Genomic DNA, 22321 nt, shown 5'->3' on the forward strand with positions numbered 1-22321 from the left:
CTTCTTGCTATCCACCCTGTCTATACCCCTCATGATTTTGTAGACCTCAATCAGGTCCCCCCTCAATCTCCATCTTTCTAATGTAAATAATCCTCATCTACTCAACCCTTCATCATAGTTAGCACCCTCCATACCAGGCAACATCCTGGTGAACTTCCTCTGCACCCTCTCCAAAGCATTCACATCCTTTTGGTAATGTGGCGACCAGAACTGTACACAGTACTCTAAATGTGGCCGAACCAAACTCTTATACAACTGTAACATGACCTGCCAACTCCTGTGGTCAATACCCTGTCCATTGAAGGAAAGCATGCCGTAAGCCTTCTTGATCATCCTATTGGCCTGCGTTGTCACCTTCAGGGAACAATGGACCTGAACACTCAGATTTCTCTGTACATCAATTTTCTCCAGGGCTTTTCCACTTACTGTATAGTTTGCCCTGAATTTGATCTTCCAAAATGCATCACCTCGCATTTGCCCGGATTGAACTCCATCTGCAACTTATCTGCCCAACTCTCTAATCAATCTATATTCTGCTGTAATCTCTGACAGTCCCCTTCATTATCTGCTACTCCACCAATCTTAGTGTCATCTGCAAACTTGCTGATCAGACCACCTACACCTTCCTCCAAATCATTTACCTATATCACAAACAACTGTGGTCCCAGCACAGATCCCTGTGGAACACCACTGGTCACAGATCTCCAATTTGAGAAACCCCCTTCCACTACTACTCTCTGTCTCCTGTTGCGTAGCCAGTTTTTTATCCATCTAGCTAGCATACCCTGGACACCATGTGACTTCATTTTTCTACATCAGCCTGCCATGGGGAACCTTATCAAATGCCTTACTGAAGTCCATGTATATGACATCTACAACCTTTCCCTCATCAATCAACTTTGTCACATCCTCAAAGAATTCTATCAAGTTGGTAAGACATGACCTTCCCTGCACAAAGCCATGTTGCCTATCACTGATAAGCCCATTTTCTTCCAAATGGGAATAGATCCTATCCCTTAGTATCTTCTCCAGTAGCTTCCCAATCACTGACATCAGGCTCACCGGTCGATAATTACCTGGATTATCCTTGCTGCCCTTCTTAAACAAGGGGACAACATTAGCAAGTCTCCAGTCCTCCGGGACCTCACCCATGTCTAAGGATGCTGCAAACATATCTGTTAAGGCCCCGGCTATTTCCTCCCTCGCTTCCCTCAGTAACCTGGGATAGATCCCATCCGAACCTGGGGACTTGTCCACCTTAATGCCTTTTAGGATACCCAACACTTCCTTCCTCCTTATGCTGACATGACCTAGAGTAAGCAAACATCTATCCCTAACCTCAAACATCTATCCTTAACCTAACTTCAACCATCAATCCCTTCCCTCTCCTTGGTGAATACCGACGCAAAGTACTCGTTAAGAATGTCACCCATTTTCTCTGACTCAACGCAAACTTTCCTTCCTTGTCCTTAAGTGGGCCAATCCTTTCTCTAGTTACCCTCTTGCTCTTTATATATGAATAAAAGGCTTTGGGATTTTCTTTAACCATATTTGTTAACAATATCTCATGTCCCCTCTTAGCCCTCTTAATTCCTCGTTTCAGATATAAAACATGATCTAAAACTGCAGTTCCCTCCTTGGCATACTGAGTAAGCATTTGCTATTTCATCATGTTGTGTGGATTTTCACTTTCAGTTGAAAATCCAACTGCATTTCTACGTAACTGTCGTCATTATTGACTTGTATCACCTTACAACTTATGTGCGGAGACGTACTTCACACAAGAGCTTTTCTCCATTCCTGAGGTTTGTAATTTGTATAAAAGTAGACTGCAGCTGCCATAACCCAAAGAAAGGAATTGTGCTCACTGTTTCTGAGCCCTTTGCAATAACGGTGTTTACTTCCTATGTAAGTACAATAAACAGAATATGAGGCACCTTTCTGTCCACTTTCTTCATTTGTTGATGTAGTTTTATAAAAGGATGATTTCAAAAAAGTATAACTTTTTAAACTGCCTCATACCTGATTGCATATTGTGCTTGAGTTAATCCATTTACTGATATATAAAACATGACCGATCCGAAACTCTAAGACTAAATTCTGACTGAGGTTAAAAACTATTAAGTGAAAGGATTATTTCCATAAATTTAAAACATAAAGTTTTTTCAAGTAGGAAAATTAATATATATGTAACCAATTATTCAATGTGTTTAAGCCATAATTCTGGATCCATATGATCATAGCCTTATTTTATTGTCCAAATTGAAACTAATGTCTTACCAGACTGAATGAACCAAAGAACAAAAAAAACTGTATTAATAATATTACAGGACATTCAATCAACACTGTTACATTCATGCAATCATTGGACACTAAAAATAAATTCGCACAATATTATTAAGGTTAATGAAATATCAATATCAAGCAGGTCAACAACATTTATGTTCTTTTCATTATGTAAAATAAAACAATCTAATTGAATCAAATTCTACATTTGATCACTTTTCCTCGAGAAGATAAGGACTGATCTCAGACCCCCCCACCATTAGTCAACTAATCAGCAAAACAGGGTCAGCTCCTATTATCATTTGCTGAAAATGAGGGTTGTGTGAACAAACTTTCATTGAGAAATTATTTAAATTACTACTCCTTTGTATCTAATAAATACTAATGTGGTGTTGTGTTACAGATCACTCAGAGTCTGAGTAGCTGTGACATATCGTAGCCTTGTACTATGTATCACACTGGGAGAGGCTCCAATTCTTTTTTCCCATCATATGGCAGACAAGAATCTCTTTCACTTTTTGTAGCTGCCATTGGCATGTGTTAAAAGCACTTGTCGGTTGATAATGAGCCTGTTTGACTGTTTATGGTAATGATTCCAAGAGTTAATGTTGGAGACTGCATAAAGGTCCACCCAATCTGACGATGTCAGAAGGATTTCAGTGGGAAAAGGCAAAACTTCTTCGAATCTTGTTGGGCAAAGACCTAGATCCACAAGTCTCTCAATATTCTAATTTACTTCTTAACTTGGTACCTGATTGGCATCATACAGAAAACAACATCTTGTTTAAGACAGAGCCACTTCTTGTCATGACTCCCCAGTGGTTTTTCTCTACCACTGTAAACAAACAGGCATTTTGACCCAGTCAATAGAAGGAGCATGGTGGCAGCAAACCACGAGCTAGTAGTGGTTGGCATTGGAACTCATGCAACATGTTTTGCAACGTTAAGAACGCACCTTCTTTGGGCACCAAGTCCAAAAGTGAGACTCGAAATGAAGCTTCTAGTTCAGAGGTAGAGCTGCTACCCACTGCACCATAAGCCCTCCCAACAAACACTGTATGCCTCATTCAATCTCATTTGATGCCAATGCGTTGTTCACTCTCTGAGATTATTCTCGGGTGGTTCTAGTTCAAATCATCCAGACAAGAGACATAATCTGCCCTCTCATCACAAACCAATGTTTTTGATTAATGTAGACGTAACATATCTATGGTTACAGAACTTTACACCAAAGATAAATTTCATCATTATCTCAAACACAGAGGATAATAAACACATTCATTGCACATCACACACACACACACACACACACACACACACACACACACACACACACACACACACACACACACACACACACACACACACACAAAAACGCACACAGACACAGACACACACACACACTCATATGTTTCTGGCCAGAGAACAAACACATTGCGCTACAGGTCTAAATAGAAAATGCATTGGCAAGGCGTTAGTCGTAACACAATTGATGGAGTTCAGTGACATTTGTCACATGGTTCATCCAAAACTGAGACAACAGTCTCATTAGCGATCTGCAGATACCAAATGGGCATCTAGGGGCAGCTCGCTAGTTTCACAGGAAAAAGGTTGGTCTGGCCCCCTCCCCAGTAGTGGTCCTCAGGTAGGTCCTGGAGGGTTGTGGAGGGAGGGAAGGATTTGATTGAGAGAGAAGGGGAGCGATTGGGAAGACTAGGGGAATGATTGGGAGGGGGCCAATTCGGAGCTGGCATTGGTCTACAAGGGCTGGTGTGGAGCTAGACAAAGCACTCCTTCTCCACCCAGCTCCACATTCAGGTAAGTATTTTTTTCAAAAACTTACCTTTATGGTGGCGGCCTCCAGCGGTCCCTTTAAGGACTGCTGGCTCGGCCGCATGTAGACACGGTTATCTTGAACGCAGCTGGCCCGGTGCCAGAGAAAGGAGAAGACCTATGCAGAGGAAAATTGTTATTGGGATTTCTAAATAAAATAATATGGCCATATTTAATGATATGTTAAGAGAACTGTTTGATTTTTATGTGCTTATTATTATAAGTCATTGGCTCAAAAAAAGTAACATAGTAACCAAAAGAAAATGGAGTAAAACTGTTTGAACAATTGTGTTGTGTTTTGGCCGGTTGCTGGCTGGTCAATAGCATTTCCTGTTAGTTGGGTGCATGAACATAATTTTTAATTGATTTGCACTTAGTTCATCAGATTCTTGGGTCAATTTCACTTGTTCCCTTATTGATGTGTGACTGTTAAAAACGAAGGTGTTTATAAAGTAGCAACAAATGTTAAAACCTCAGTTATAATGTTGAGTTTTAATACAAATTTTGAACTTTTCTCCGATATTCCCATTTCATTAGAAGGATGGGCAAAGGGGATACTTCAATTCCTCAACAGTTAATGGACTTTATTGGTTGAGCTGATGTTGATAGCTAAATATATTTTACTCTAACTCTTAACTAAACAGTTTACTTTCTAGTCCCTTGACTACTGAATTTAAACTGTTGAGAAAACCTTCCATGAGTCAGATTGATATTGAAGGGCTAGACTCCTACGAGTAGCTAACTAATTACCTTATTTCAAGTTTAGATGTTAACCGATTACATGCATTTCACGAAACTGCTGATAGCTGCCACCGTTGCTTTGGCTTTAACCTGGGAAAGGAATCTGAAGCTGGTTTCCATTTGATGTTTGATTCTGGACACTGGCAGAAACTGGCAAGGATGATGGAGAACTCCAGAAAGTGGGAATGTACCTTGGCTGTGGATTTCCACCAAGGACACAAAGAGGCAGACCCTAAGCTGCTAACAGAGGAAGGGGAAGGAAGCCCTTTGTAACAGAGCCCCACAGACTGGGGGCTGGAAGAGCACTACCATTTCTTATGTCCCTGAAAAGAACCTTTGAAACAAATCCAAAAGCCAAGACATTGCAGGACTCTTTCAGACCTTGCTGTTGTCTGCATATGCCAGCAGACCAGCAACTGTCAAGGCCTCAGCTGACCCACAGCAAAAATCGCAAGGATGGCAAACAGGGATGGACAAATAGGCCTCCACTTTGAGACTAAGTGCAAAATATTGCAGATGCTGGAAATCTGAAATGAAGCAAAATGCTCAACATACTCAGCAGGTCTGACAGCCTCTGTGGAGAAAGAAACACAGATAACATTTTGAGTCAACTATTACTCTTCTTTAATGGTGAAAGAGTCAAGAAACGTGAGTGGGAAGTAGGGAGGAGGAGAAAGAACAAAAGGGAAAATCTGTGATAGGGAATGGGGTGAAGAGATTGACTGACAAGATATCATGGAATCAAAGGACATGAGAATGTAGCAATCAGTTGAGGTGTTTATCCAGGGTGAATGTAAATGGGAGAACAATGAAAAGCTTTGTCTGCAAGGAGAAACAATTGAAAAAAGATTTAAACTGACACATAGCTAAACAAAAACATTTAGTATACTGTACCTGCTTGCTTACAATGTGATCTCCTCTACTCTATGGAGACCAAGCACAGATTGAGTGAATGCCTTGTAGATAATCTCCACATGGTCCACAAAGCTGACATCTATGCCTTTTATTTTAATTCAATATCTTGTACTTATGCTCACAGTTCTGTCCTAGGCTTGCTGCGGTATTCCAGTGATGCTCAATGTCAACTCAAAGTGCACCATCCCATTCTCTAATTAGACATTCTACAGTTTTCTACACTCAACTGACATCAGCAGTTTCAAACTATGACCTCTGCCCTCCTTTTTTGTTGCTTAGCCTTGTGTCAGTTTGAATTGTGTTTTTCAATAGCTTTTCCATTCAGAAAGAGTTGGTCATTAAATTCAATCTGGATAAATACCTCAACTAATTACTACAGGCATTCCCACGCCCTTTGCCTTTGGTTCAATAAAATCTTCATCATTTAATTGCTTTCTTCTTCTACCTTATCCTAGACCTTCCACTTTGTTCTTTTTCCTCCTCCCTCCTTTTTACAGGATCTACCACTCACATTTCTAACCTCTTCCACTTCTGGGCATTCATTTTTGACACAAATCGTTAACTATTTCGCTCTCTGCCCATATTGCCAGGCTTACTGAGTGCTTCCAGCACTTTCTGTTTTTACCTCACTTAGCTAGGCAGGTAGCTGATTCAAAGCAAGACATTCACTGGTTAAAATGATTTGCAATGTGAATGGTGTGTGCGATTTGTCAACTCGATTTTAATTTGCCTATGAGGTGGGTCAGACTAAGATCATGGTTGGAATTTTTAATTCCAGCCATATGTGTGCTGTGTACTATTATTGATTAGAATATAATAGCCTCCACAAAGCAATCACAGAAGGAATTTCAAGTCAAATAGGGAGAACGATTAAATATGGATGAAGTATCCTTCTCTTTTCATGATACAACTTCACTTATGCAAGTCTCAATATCATTTTCTTGTGAGATTACTAATGTCTCAACCCATCAAAAACACACATGAACAATCGCTTCCTTTACTCAGCAGAACTATTAAGTGTTGCCAAGTGGCTATTTGGATATTTAAATAAAGGTGAGCAAAGCAATTACAAAAAATGGGAGATAATGGGAACTGCAGATGCTGGAGAATCCAAGACAACAAAATGTGAGGCTGGATGAACACAGCAGGCCAAGCAGCATCTCAGGAGCACAAAAGCTGACGTTTCGGGCCTAGACGGGTCTAGGCCCGAAACGTCAGCTTTTGTGCTCCTGAGATGCTGCTTGGCCGGCTGTGTTCATCCAGCCTCACATTTTGTTGACAAAAAATGGGATTATTATTTTAATTTTATTGCAGCCTTATGTTAAAGGACAGCTGTAGCTGCCATGATAACTGAAGGGAACATGATAAAGTATAATTTGGGAAATAATTAAGTTTGTAATAGTTCTAATGTTTGTGATAAATATGTAGTTAGTTTCAGGTTATATTTTATTACTGCTCCCCAATCACAATATTATATGACCATAAGACATAGGATAGTTAAGCTTTTACGCTGATATTATACTGAATTATTTTTGCAACCTAGATTGATCATGGTGAATTAACTAATGAGAGAAGATGAGGTTTAACTGTGGTAGGAAGCCTCCATTGAATAATTTAAGCCAATCAAAGAAAAGATCAGTTGTGTGGCCCAGGAAGAACATTTTAAAAATGTCAGTGAAATAGTTTGTTTCAAATACAGTGATGATTTTGTGCACACCTGTCATTTGTCACTGTAGTAACTATATCTAACACTCATTAGCAGATATAATTAAATTTGTGATAACACTGCTTTTTTATAAATTTTTGATGGGCATATGTGCTGCACTGTATATATCAAAAATCCTCAGCACTCCCATAGACTTGACCACTTAAAAAGTTGTAGACACGAAGGGTTGTTGGAGGGAAGTATCCATAATTCCCCTCACAATTCAGTTGCCTGTAATCTTCCAAGTAATGTTCTCATGGGTGTACGCCTAAGTCCTTAGCTGTTTAGCAGATGCCTGTTTTACAATACATTTAAGAAACCAACTTCAACGTACCGAACCTTTGCATTCTGAGTTCCAAGTCTGGATTTATTTGAATGCTCTTCTTTGAAAAAAAATGTAACTTATTACAGCTTTTCCCTAACTCCATCACAATCCCTGGACAATCTGGAAACCTACTTCTGACACTGTTATGCTAATGACTGACGACTACAGAATTTAAGGGAGCCCAGGGTCATGAGCCCACTGCGAATGTCAACTGATCTTCAAGAAATTGGAAGTCAGTCATTCACTAATGTAACGGAAGAAGAGCACATAACCCACTCCTATCTATCACCCTTCATAAAATCCACAAACAGAAGGTGAAACTGGTCTTTGAAAGTACATTTCACAGGACAATTAAAATTAATGGAAAAGAAACAAACTGAGGATAACACAGACTGTCAATTCACTGCAAATACACTACTAGTGAAGAACAATTCCCTGACACTGCACGATAAATTTTCAACGCAGTTTCTTGAGAACAGTGAACAAGAAGGGATGGGAGAATTCTGACTAATCACGTTTACATTAATTTACACAAGTTTTCTTGAGAAGAATGCTTCCTATTCACAGCTAGAAAAGCACTACCAACCCTACAACAGTCTCCCTATTAGTGAAGCAGCTATGGGAACAGGACCTCGTGCCTTCTTTACTTTGTGAGCAGCTGCTTGGCCAGATGTCCCTTGTTGTTCACACATTATACTGTGCGTCATGTTTCTAATGTAAATTTACACTACTTATATTTCTGCCCCTCTCCAGACACAAAATGAAATGTAAGCAAACCAGCTCATTGGAGGAAATCCAACTTAGATGTCTCAATTTGCAATCAAACCTTTTATAAGAAACTCATTTTGTGCTAATTTTTCTTCTGCAATAAAACCTTTTCCCTAGTCTGATCTGAATCCCTGTCTTCAATGGTATTCCATCACTGTCTAAAAAATCAGCCGTTAATAACAAACAGATACTTCCCTTGGAGGGTGATGAAAGTATCTTCACACAGTAAACAAACAGTCAAAAATTTAGGCACAGTTATTTTAGTAGATTTACTGGTAGAGCACTGTAAACACTAACACTCAAACAGGGAGGCCTTTTGAGCCCTAGACTTTAGTTCTTGATCTCATAATAACATTGATGTCACTGTATCACGAGTGTGCAGAGGGTCATTCTCCAATTTCCAGGAAATATACAAGGTGCAGCCTGGTGAGAGAATGAGTGAATGATGGAGCCCAATGAGGAATTAGGCAAGGTAATCAGCAGGATTTTCTGTAGGATCAGATATGTTCTCAAGGATTGGATATGTAAATCACAAATCTTGAGAATGGGCATCTTAGAAAGATTGCAAGCAGCAGGAATTCAATTGGCCAGTTAGCTAAGATGGTTTCAGATCTAAGGGATGTTCTTAGGAACCAGATAGGAAGATTAAAGTTGTTGGCATTCCTGTTAGTGGATCAGGAGAACTGTTGGGGGTGAGGTATGATGATCCGTGTTGGGTATGTACATGAGATGGGACAATGATTGGGATATCCTCGAGCCCGACATCTTGTGACTGACAGCAGCAGTCACAAAGTTAATCACATTATTAATCTCCAGGTAAGTTAATAAAAACAATGGTTCCAGAGGTACGTAGCACAGGTACAAGCTGTCTCAGGCCTGAACAAAGTTACAGAGGTAGGCATTATTCCATTATTTGCACATCTTAATCAGATAATTCCAGCTTTAGGTGTGGTGAAAGAACGTCTCTGGTTTATCCTTCATCAAATTGAGATCCAACAGGGCTCACAGCAGAAGAATGTGTGCACACACATCATGCACCATTTCGATTCGTAGCAGATTCCTGCAGCTCCAAAGAAAACAGGCATTACCTAAACTCCCTCAAGTGTTTGAATTGCCCCCCGCTCTCCAAACTCTCCAGCCACACAACCTGCAAACGCACATTATCAGACGATGATTTCAAGGTAAGTCTAAATATCAGGCAGTATTTTTAAAAATTGCATTTTGCATTTAATTAATGATATTTATAAGGTTACTGATTAACTCCTCCGGTTTCAGTGGGGTGGGTTTAATACAATGTTGAAGTGCAAAAGACATTGCATGCAAAATCAACAAGGTTTTTCTCTCCACTGGCACTGTCCTGTGTTTATTGCATTTTCTGTTTTGCTCGATATTTTCAGGATTTGCATTCTGTTTTGTGTATGTCACAGAGGGACAGAAGACTGGATGCTTTGTACTCACTTTCTACAAATGGATTAGTTGTGCCTGTACCTTTTACTGACTCTCCACAAAGGCACAAAGACACATACAGAAGTATCATCTCATTGCAATTGCAGAAACAGTGGCGTGGTCACTGGGTACTGAATATTCAAAGCTTTTTGATCTCTAAGAAAGACAGGCAAGAAGGAAAGGGAGGACGGTTTGGGCTACTGCTTTTGTGCTCCTGAGATGCTGCTTGGCCTGCTGTGTTCATCCAGCCTCACATTTGATTATCTTGGAATTCTCCAGCATCTGCAGTTCCCATTATCTCTGATACTATATCCCATACGTTGTTTGTCCAACCTGAGATTCCGCCAACAAATTTAACAAATGTAATCCCTTAAAAATCCCATGGTAACAAAGTGTGGACCTGGATGAACACAGCAGGCCAATCAGCATCTCAGGAGCACAAAAGCAGTAGCCCAAACCGTCCTCCCTTTCCTTCTTGCCTGTCTTTCTTAGAGATCAAAAAGCTTTGAATATCCAGTGACCACGCCACTGTTTCTGCAGTTGCAATGAGATGATACTTCTGTATGTGTCTTTGTGCCTTTGTGGAGAGTGAGTAAAAGGTACAGGCACAACTAGTCCATTTGTAGAAAGTGAGTACAAAGCATCCAGTCTTCTGTCCCTCTGTGACATACACAAAACAGAATGCAAATCCTGAAAATATAACTCCCTTGTTTGCTCCACACTGCCCTCCAACCCCACCACACCCGGCACCTTCCCCTGCAACCGCAGGAAATGCTACACTTGCCCCCACACCACCTCCCTCACCCCCATCCCAGGCCCCAAGATGACATTCCACATTAAGCAGAGGTTCACCTGCACATCTGCCAATGTGGTATACTGCATCCACTGTACCCGGTGCGGCTTCCTCTACATTGGGGAAACCAAGCGGAGGCTTGGGGACCGCTTTGCAGAACACCTCCGCTCAGTTCGCAACAAACAACTGCACCTCCCAGTCGCAAACCATTTCCACTCCCCCTCCCATTCTCTAGATGACATGTCCATCATGGGCCTCCTGCAGTGCCACAATGATGCCACCCGAAGGTTGCAGGAACAGCAACTCATATTCCGCCTGGGAACCCTGCAGCCATATGTTATCAATGTGGACTTCACCAGTTTCAAAATCTCCCCTTCCCCCACCGCATCCCTAAACCAGCCCAGTTCGTCCTCTCCCCCCACTGCACCACACAACCAGCCCAGCTCTTCCCCCCCACCCACTGCATCCCAAAACCAGTCCAACCTGTCTCTGCCTCCCTAACCGGTTCTTCCTCTCACCCATCCCTTCCTCCCACCCCCAGCCGCACCCCCAGCTACCTACTAACCTCATCCCACCTCCTTGACCTGTCCGTCTTCCCTGGACTGACCTATCCCCTCCCTACCTCCCCACCTACACCCTCTCCACCTATCTTCTTTGCTCTCCATCTTCGGTCCGCCTCCCCCTCTCTCCCTATTTATTCCAGTTCCCTCCCCCCATCCCCCTCTCTGATGAAGGGTCTAGGCCCGAAACGTCAGCTTTTGTGCTCCTGAGATGCTGCTTGGCCTGCTGTGTTCATCCAGCCTCACATTTTATTATCTTGGAATCTCCAGCATCTGCAGTTCCCATTATCTCTGATACTATTCCAACCTGTCTCTGCCTCCCTAACCTGTTCTTCCTCTCACCCATCCCTTCCTCCCACCCCAAGCCGCACCCCCATCTACCTACTAACCTCATCCCACCTCCTTGACCTGTCCGTCTTCCCTGGACTGACCTATCCCCTCCCTATCTCCCCACCTATACTCTCCTCTCCACCTATCTTCTTTTCTCTCCATCTTCGGTCCGCCTCCCCCTCTCTCCCTATTTATTCCAGTTCCCTCTCCCCATCCCCCTCTCTGATGAAGGGTCTAGGCCCGAAACGTCAGCTTTTGTGCTCCTGAGATACTGCTTGGCCTGCTGTGTTCATCCAGCCTCACATTTTATTATCAACGAATGGGATATGCTCGGGTGGAACTAGAAAACAAAAAGGGGCAGCAGGCATTGATTGAAGTTATTTAAAGACTGCCAAATAGTAGTGTAATCTGAGGTATGGTATTAATCAGCAGATGAGAGAAGCTTACAGTTTGGATAACACAGTTATTTGGTGACTTCAATTCACACATAGACTGGTTTAACCAATTGAGCACTAAAGGTGCAGAGGAGGAGATTCTGGAATGTGTTAGGAATGGTTTTCTACAGCAGTGTGTTGAGGAGCCAACTACATCTAGTATTATGTAATACAAAATGGCTAACTAACAATCTTGTTGAAAAAAGAGCCTTTTTTGACATGTGACCACAATACGATAGAATTTTACATTATGTTTGAAATTGAGGTAGTTAATTTGAAGCAAGAGTTTCTGATTAAAAAGGGGAACCTACAGAAGCAGGAGGCACCAATTGAGGTGAATTGAGAAAATACATTGAAAATCATGGCTGTACATCAGCAATCTTTGGATAATTATTAGATGCCTCAGAGAAACTAAATATTCCTTCAAGATGCAGAACTCAGAAAGGTCAGTCAATTGTGGTTAACAAAGGAAGTTTGGGATTGTACAAGATTTAATAAAAAGGCCCATGAAGTTGCCAGAAATAGCAGTTAATATGAGGATTGTGTGGTTTTTACAATACTGTAAAGGAGGACAAATGAACATGAGAAACAGGAGAGTGGAATTTGGAAGCAGCTATATAAAAGCAGGCTGCCAAAGCCTCTATATATATGTAATACAGACACATCTGACTAAAACAACTGTGCATCCGTGAAAACAAAAAATTGTTGGAGGTCACAGTGGGTGAGGCAGCATCATGGAGAGAGAGCAAACTAACATTTTGAGTCCAGATGACTCTTCATCAGAGCAAGTTCTGCTTGCTTTCTGTCCACGGATGCTGCTTGACCCATTGTGATTTGCAGCACTTTCTGTTTTCAATAGATTCCAGCAGTTGCAGTAATTTGCTCCTATTGTGTGTGTCCATTGCAGACAGAATCAGGAGAATATAAAACGGGGAATAAGTTAATTGATTACTTTATAACTGAGGAAGATACAAGAAATTTCACAGAACTAAAGAATCAAGTGGGTAGGTAAAATGAGGAGTCGAAAGAATTAAAATTAAAGATGATCTTACTGAAGAAATTAATGGGGCTGAAAGCTGATAAACTTGCAGAACATGATGGTCTACATTCCAGAAAGTTGAAGGAGGCGACTGTAAGATAGTCAATACATTGATGATTACCTTTCAAAATTCGATAGCTTCTGGAATAGCCCCTGTGGATTGGAAGGTAGAAAACATCACCCTACTACTTAAAATTGGACCAAGAAAGAAAACAATGTATTACAGACCAATTAGGCTTACATCAGTAATAGGGAAAATGGTAGGATTTATTAGAAAGGAAGGTATAAATTGTCACTGGGATGATAATGGTTTAATGGGGCATAGTAACATGGATTTGCTAAGGATTGAAATAGTGCCTGATAAATTTGTGGGAGTGTTTTGAAGACACTACAATCAAAATTGATAAAGGACTGCTGACGGACATTATATACTAAGATTTATGGACATTTTTGATAAAGTATTTCACAAGAAGCTGGCTAGAAAATCTAAGAAACATGGGTTAGGAGATAATATAACGGCATGGCTTAACAGACAGAAAACAGAGTGTAGGAATACGTGGATCATTCTGGCTGGCAGGCTGTGAGGAGTGGTGTACCACAAAGACCAGTGCTTTGGGCCCAGCTCTTCAGAATATATATCAATAATTAGGACATGAGGACCAAATGCAATATTTCCTAATTTGCAAGTGATACAAAGCTGAGTGAGAATGTATTTTGCAAGGAACATATAAAATGGCTTAAGAAGGATTTGAGATAGCAGGAACTGCAGATGCTGGAGTCAGAGATAACACAGAGTGGAGCTGGAGGAACACAGCAGGCCAGGCAGCATCAGAGGAGCAGGAGAGTTGACATTTTGGGTCAGGAAATGGGGAGGGGAAAGGGAACTGGGAAATAAATAGAGAATGGAGGGGTGGGGCTGGGGAAGGTGGACAAGTTTAGAGAATGGGGCAAAAACATGGCATATGGAACTTAATGTGGAAAAATGTGAGGTTATTCACTTTGGTAAGAGGAATACATGAACAAAGTATTCCTTAAATTAGAAGAGGGTGCAAAGTATAGTTATTTAAAGGGACCTAGGAGTCCTTGTCAATAAGTCATAAAATCAGAGAGGCATACAGCACTGAAGAGGCCCTTAGGCCCATCAGGTCTGTGGTGACCAATGTATCGTAATCCCACTTTCCAAAATTGGGCCAATAGCCTTGAATATTATCACATTATACCAGCCCATCCAAGTACCTTTTAAAGATTGTGAGGGTTTTCTGCCTCCATTACTCCCCTCCGGGTAATGTATTTCTGAGTCCCAACACCTACTGGGTGAAAAGTGTTTTCCTCAAGTTCTCTCTAAGCCTCCTGCCCTTCACCTTAAAATTATGTTAAATTGTTCCTGACCTTTCAACAAAGGGGACAGTTGTTTTCTATCCATCCTGTCCGCGTCCCTCATAATCTTACACACTTCAACACGGTTCCTCCTCAGTCTTCTCTGCTCTAAAGGAAATTACCTGAACTTACCCAGCGACTCTCTGTTGTTGAAATGCTCCATACCAGGCAACATCCTGGTGAATCTCCTTTGCATCCAGTGCAAATCACATCCTTCCTATTGTGTGGAGGCCAGAACTGCACACAGTGTCCAGCTGTGGCCGAACCAAAGTTCAGTACCACACCAACATGACCTCCTTGCTCTTATAATCTATGCCTTAACTGATAAAGAAAAGTGCACTATACTCCTTCTTAACTACACCATTACCCTGTCTCCCACCTTCAGGGATCTGTGGACAAGCACCCCAAAATCTCTCCGTTCCTCTGAGCCACAGAAGGTTAACAGCAATTGATTCAGCAGCTTAATGGAATTTTGACCGATTGCAAGAGAATTTGATTGCAGGAGTGGTGAAGTTTAGTTTCAATTGCATAAAAGCTTGGTTCAGCCACACCTTGGTTCACTATTTATTATATTATTGTCAAAGGAGGAGTGAAATAACACCATACTGATTCCTGAGATGGCAGGAATGTCCTGTTGGGGGCTCGGGGGGGGTGGGATGGGCAAACTGGGCCAGTATTCTCAAGCATATCGAACAGTGAGAAATGATCTCGCTGAAACTCATGAAATACTAAAGCGATAGAGGAGGTAAGATGTTTTGCTTGGTTGGGTAGTCTAGAGGCAGGGATCACAATTTAACAACAAAGGGAATGCCATTTAGGTATGTGATGAAGGGAAATCTTTTTACTTAGAGGACTGAGACGATTGTGAGATTGTTAGAGAATTCTGTACTGCAGAAAGCTGTAGAGACTTACTCTTTGAGTATATTTAAGGTTGATAAATATCTGATTACCAATGGCATACAGGGTTATGGGATGGTGTAGGTAAAAAGCATGGGTGTGTGGAATCAGCCATGATCATATTGAATGACAGGGCAGGCTGAACTCTCCAAAACGGAGGTGGAAAGAGAACATGCAAATTTTTTTTGAGACAGAGGTGGATAAATTCCTGATGAGCAAGGTGGTGAAAGATTAACAAGGGTCAGCGGGAATGTGGATTTAAGGTTACAATCAGTTCAGTCATGATCAAATCATCATCTCCAATACCATCCATGACCTCATCACCTCAGGGGACCTCCCACCCACAGCCTCCAACCTTATTGTTCCCCAACCCCGCTCGGCACGCTTCTATCTCCTTCCCCAAATTCACAAACCTGCCTGCCTTGGTCGACCCATTGTCTCAGCCTGTTCCTGCCACACCAAACTCATCTCCACCTATCAGGACTCCATTTTCTCCCCTTTGGTCCAGGAGCTCCTTACCTATGTCCGTGACACCACCCACGCCCTCCACCTCCTCCAGAACTTCCAATTCATTGGCCCACAACACCTCATTTTCACCATGGACATCCAGTCCCTTTACACCTGTATTCCTCATGCTGATCGCCTGAAGACCTTCCACTTCTTCCTGTCCCGCAGGCCTGACCAGTCCCCCTCCACCGACATCCTCATCCACCTAGCCGAACTCGTCCTCACCCTCAACAACTTCTCTTTCGATTCCTCCCACTTCCTACAGACAAAGGGGGTGGCCATGGGTACCTGCATGGGCCCAAGCTATGCCTGCCTCTTTGTAGGTTACGTGGAACAGTCCCTGTTCCACACCTACACAGGCCCCAAACCCCACCTCTTCCTCCGTTACTGTATCGGCACCACCTCTTGCTCCCCAGAGGAGCTCGAACAGTTCATCCACTTCACCAACACCTTCCACCCCAACCTCAAGTTCACCTGGGCCATCTCCAACACATCCCTCACCTTCCTGACCTCTCAGTCTCCATCTCAGGTAACCAGCTAGAAATTGATGTCCGTTTCAAGCCCACCGACTCCCACAGCTACCTAGAATACACCTCCTCCCCCCCACCCTCCTGCACAAATTCCATCCCCTATTCCCAATTCCTCCATCGCATCTGCTCCCAGGTGAGGCATTCCACTCCCGCATATCCCAGATGTCCAAGTTTTTCATGGACTGCAACTTTCCCCCCACAGTGGTCGAGAACGCCCTTGACACACTCTCCCACATTTCCCGCACCACATCCCTCACACCCCGCCCCTGCCACAACCACCCCAGAGGGTCCCCCTTGTTCTCACATACCACCCCACCAACCTCCGGATACAACGCATCTTCCTCCGACCCTTCCGCCATCTACAATCTGACCCCACCACCCATGACATTTTTCCATCTCCACCCTTGTCTGCCTTCCAGAGAGACCACTCTCTCTGTGACTCCATTGTCCGCTCCACACTCCCCTCCAACCCCGCCACACCCGGCACCTTCCCCTGCAACCGCAGGAAGTGCTACACTTGCCCCCACACCTCCTCCCTCACCCCCATCCCAGGCCTCAAGATGACTTTCCACATTAAGCAGATGTTCACCTGCACATCTGCCAATGTGGTATACTGTATCCACTGTACCCAGTGTGGCTTCCTCTACATTGGGGAAACCAAGCGAAGACTTGGGGATCGCTTTGTAGAACACCTCCGCTTGGTTCGCAATAAACAACTGCACCTCCCAGTCGCGAATCATTTTAACTCCCCCTCCCATTCCTCAGACGACATGTCCGTCATGGGCCTCCTGCAGTGCCACAATGATGCCACCCGAAGGTTGCAGGAACAGCAACTCATATTCCGCTTGGGAACCCTGCAGCCCAATGGTATCAACGTGGACTTCACAAGCTTCAAAATCTCCCCCTTCCCCACTGCATCCCAAAACCAGCCCAGCCTGTCCCCACCTCCCTAACCTGTTCTTCCTCTCACCTGTCCCTTCCTCTCACGTCATGCTGCACCTCCATTTCCTACCTACCACCTCATCCCACCTCCTTGACCTGTCCGTCTTCCCTGGACTGACCTATCCCCTCCCTACCTCCCCACCTATACTCTCCTTTCCACCTATCTTCTTTTCTCTCCATCTTCGGTTCGCCTCCCCCTCTCTCCCTATTTATTCCAGAACCCTCTCCCCATGCCCCTCTCTGATTAAGGGTCTAGGGCTGAAACGTCAGCTTTTGTGCTCCTGAGATACTGCTGGGCCTGCTGTGTTCATCCAGCTCCACACCTTGTTAACAGTCATGGTCATATTGAGTTGTGCAAGAGGGTCAATGGATTGAATGTCTGCACCTAGTTCGTATATCGGTATGTCTGTTGGGGGCAAACTCACACAATTAGTTCCTCATCTTGTCATAATCAAGGAGCAGAAAATTCCTTTCCTGTCTTAGCAACTGTGTGTGTATAAAGCAAATCCAAAAGCACCAGTGCACTCAAATGGTAAACATTGTAATTTTCCCCCACTTCATTGTTTATTTGACAGGTGTGGAGAAGCAGAATTCTTGGGAGTATTTCATTGAACCCCATTATTTAAAGGCTCACTGCATCTTTGGGAAGAGAAATTGAGGAGCTAAGTAATTTCATGTCCACACAACATTGCCAAGATTTGGTAACGCAACTACAGCTGTGCTCTAAATAATATTGCATTTGGTGCTAAGTGTATGCAGTACTAAGTTTATTAGCACTACTCACACAGGACCTGAGAACAGATAAATTTTCTTTGGCTTTAAACAACTAAAAGAAAGTTTTTAGAATTGTTTTGCATTTCTACGTGTTTAGTTTTTGCCCCTCCCACACCTGAACTTCCCAGATTATTGTTGACAGAACTTTATTGAGCCTGAAGATGTCTACATTTCACAGATGGTCTGAATATAAGACACATCATATGCAGTTGTGGTGTGTGTGGGATTTCAATTTTCATGTCCTTCCATCACTGCACTCCTCCCTATCTCAGCAAAGGTCACCATTCACAATATCTGCACCATTCCAAATTTAAGCCCCCTAAATTATAGAACTCTGTCACTAAACCTTGACACCACTCTCCATCAGAACACTTTTCTGATCAAGCTTTTGATTACTTCTCTTAATACTTCTTTATGAGGCTTGGTGATAAAGATGATTTGATAATACCTCTGTGAAGCATTTTGGTAGGTTTTACCATGTATAGGCACTATACAAATGAAAAGTATTGGAGTGTTTAACTGTCATATACTTATTAAAAGTTCATGAATTTTAAATTTATTTTTTGTTTTATCCTCATATAGATGAAGGATATGATTGTTCATAAATTAAACAATCACTCTCAAGCTCTCCTTTTACTGTGATTCTGGTGCAGAGAGCAGCTCCTTCATTTACATTAAACTTTTTCCCCAGTTATAACGGCAGTTCTGCCTCACTATGGTAACAGCGTTCACAGCAGATGGTTACATAATTAGAACCATGAATGTGAGATAAAACCTATACTTTAGTATTGAGCTTGATCCTCAGAGTTTTATTCCTACCTTGAAATCTGGTGGTCTGCCATTGAATTGCACTTCATCTACCTGTTGGCCAAGAGTGAGGATAACCTGCTTTGCTTGTATGTGTGCCTCCTATGATGGCATTATCAGGTAACTGGTTAAACATCAGATGATTACACAACATTCTTGTTGTTGGTTTATTTCTGAGGTGATCCTGTAAATTGTTAATGATGAACTTGTGCCCTCTTGTTTCAGACTCTTAATCCAATCATTATATCCTATTTGCAACAACATATCCTATGATCCTTCACGTTTACAGACCTGGATGTTATCTTTACCAGTCTGTCTGATCCTTTTTGCCTTTTTTCCAGTTATACTGCGGCTAACAACTTGATGTACAATTTTTGCAAATCTCAGCATGGCACAGTGATCAAGGAGTCACCAAAAACTTCATGTTAATGAATGTGGCTGTCGGATTGGCACCCAGTAGGCCGACTGGATCTCTGTATCTCATAGAATATGGGCCGGAATCAGAACAACTAGAAAACTAAAAACTAGAAATTTGAATATTCACTTCAAAAAGAATCCCACACAACCTCCCACTGGCAAGAAGAGGTTAAGGTTTGGGCTAGGTCATGATCCTGACACACATCTTATGTGACATCAAGGTTACTATTGGCTAGCCTAGAGGAGATTTTTCTTCCATGTCCCAGTGTCTTATTCAGGTGGATTTTGTAAATCTGACAGATAAGAGAGTTTAGGAATATACTGACATAAAAGTATTAAATGTTTTAACACCTTCAAATGTCAATATTAGATGCTGCATTATAAGTTAGATATGCTTTCACTGCTGTATCTGATGATAGGGTTCTCTCCTAAAAGTGCAACTTGACCAACCAACATTATACAAGTATTGACTTGCATTACAGCAGTGTTTCCCATTAGAAAGTGTGCTACTATCCATTAAAAAGTATGGAAAACTATGCTTGGGAACTCCAGTGTCATAGTCTAGCCACGTGACATTGGACTCACTATTGCGCTGGAGCTGTAAAACTTTGTTTAACAGCTGAGTCAATTATGAGTGCTTAGTTGAGTTCCAAACTACTTTGCAGAGCAGGAAGTTGTATACAGTCTGGTTGACAATTATAACAGGTTATTAAAAGATTATCTGTCTCTGATGTGGTGTCAGAACATCTTGTTCCTTGGATAAGCATATGGATAATGATGGGATAGTGTAGGGGGAGGGGCTTAGATTAGTTCACAGGTCGGCGCACCATCGAGGGCCGAAGGGTCTGTTCTGCGCTGTATTGTTCTATGTTCTATCTGTTCAGTTTTAAAACTGATTGACAATTTAAGAATTTTATTTTTTTTCCAGTGGATCTGTATGCCTTTTTCAGTATGAATTGTGGCAGTGATAGTGAATAAAAGCTGTATTGCACTGTTAGAGATTTCTTTTATATCCATATCCAAGATTTCCCAATGACTGATCTGTAACATCCTGTTGGGAGCCAAGGGAGAGGGGTAATGGAGGTTGAGGAGGGATAGTGAGTGGTGAGAGGTGATGGTTAGCAGGCCCAAAGCTGATGTGGAGAGCGGCGCTGATGTCCCCAAGAACCAAAGCAGACCTTTGTAACAGCCCAGCTTAGCACCTGAACTCTCCTGGCCACTGAGTCTGCCTGGGTAAATAGCAGATCTGAATCTTGTCTGCACACCTCTGTAGGAGACAGAACGTCTGGCCCCTTGAGTATATGCTATTACCTTTTCCATTGATGCACATGTACACTGTTCTGGATCAGTGGAATAATTGTACATTTGGAGCTGTACACTGTTAAATATCTAAAGTCAAAACCTAAAGCTAAATGCAAAGCTAAAAAATTATACTCATTGAAATTCGAAATGTTCATTTAAAACTTTAATAATTAAATATATTCTTTGGAGTGGCAATGTACTGTTGCCACCCTTGTAGATTACAGTGACCAGACATGACACATTCTTTTCTTCTTTCCCAATGACTAATCACTTTGCAGTTGTGATTGTTCTAATATCTGTGACCTTGTGGTTGCTTACACTGAAGTTAGTTTAGCAGTTCTTTGTTCATCTGTTTTATTGATTCCCGTTCCTCTGAATGCTATTGAACTCCCTTACACTAGCCACTTTTCAAATTTGTCTTTATTCACGTTAGAAGCACTCTCTATTGCAACATTATAAAGCAACGTGTGAAGTTCATGTTCCTGTCGCCTACAGTCTGTTCAGAAGTCAATGATATCTACAGGATTCTCTAACCATTAAAATTAATGATTGGAAAATCTTGTAAAGTCTGGTGACAACCATCCCTGAATTACCCTTATTCTTTCCTTACTTAGGGCATGATGACAAATGTGAAAAACGTTTCTTGTCCTTTGTTATATTTTCACATGCAACAAAGCAACATACCTGCACCTATGTATGGTACAGGTTTATTGCTCACTGCCCATTGTCGGGAAAATATCCATTATTCACCAGATTAATTTATTTTGATGATAAAACTGGAAGTACAGACAGTTTCTAAACAAAACAATAATAAAGCAGTTCAACTATCTGTTGTCATTGCTACATTTGAGCAAAAAATATGCTAAATAAAATGTTAATACAGTTAGATGTTTGTATTAATTGCTGCACAGAAGAATAGCGGTAACCTGGATCAGATACAGAATTAACAAAGTGTGGAGCTGGATGAACACAGCAGGCCAAGCAGCATCTTAGCAGCACCAAAGCTGACGTTTCGGGCTTAGACCCTAGGCCCGAAACATCAGTTTTTGTGCTGCTAAGATGCTGCTTGTCCTGCTGTGTTTATCCAGCTCCACACTTTGTTATCTCGGATTCTCCAGCATCTGCAGTTCCCATTATCTCAGATACAGAATTTCTCATTCTATGCAGCAATTTTTTTTTGTCTAAACATAATATTGTAAAATTACTTGTTTCTCTACAGCCAACTCTATGTGCAATTTACTTTTTAAAAAGATCCACGAAGCATTTGAATCAAACAATTAAAGGTAAAAACATACACTTGAAAGGCTGTAGTCCATACAGTTCTGTACAAAGGTTCAAATGTGATGAAAAAATTAACCACGAAGTATTACTGTAACATGAACCTTCTTTAAATACTTGTTTTGAAAATAGATCGATTAATCATTCAAAGAAGAATTATTCACGATGTGTACAACCAGGGCAAAGTGTTTCTGGCCATTCCATTGATTTTGTAATGTTCTCCCTTTGTCAATAGGGCTCACTCCTTTTGTTAATGAATTTGCCAGAGACACTTGACAGATTAAGTGAGTTGATTCACTGAGGATCACCGTCATT

The 22321-nt window shown here is 41.9% G+C and overlaps 1 protein-coding gene across 9 annotated transcripts in view; it reads right to left on the reverse strand.

Moving 5' to 3' along the window:
* dnmt3ab (DNA (cytosine-5-)-methyltransferase 3 alpha b) overlaps positions 1-22321 on the reverse strand; it is a 540511-nt gene that overhangs the window by 414273 nt on the left and 103917 nt on the right. For all 9 annotated transcript variants that reach the window (XM_059645667.1, XM_059645666.1, XM_059645671.1 and 6 more), the window contains exon 4: positions 4130-4237. In XM_059645667.1, the coding sequence (XP_059501650.1) occupies positions 4130-4237 (108 nt within the window). The remainder of the gene's footprint in view (positions 1-4129; positions 4238-22321) is intronic.

This window comes from Stegostoma tigrinum, chromosome 4 (assembly GCF_030684315.1).
Source record: "Stegostoma tigrinum isolate sSteTig4 chromosome 4, sSteTig4.hap1, whole genome shotgun sequence".
Classification (NCBI taxonomy): domain Eukaryota; kingdom Metazoa; phylum Chordata; class Chondrichthyes; order Orectolobiformes; family Stegostomatidae; genus Stegostoma; species Stegostoma tigrinum.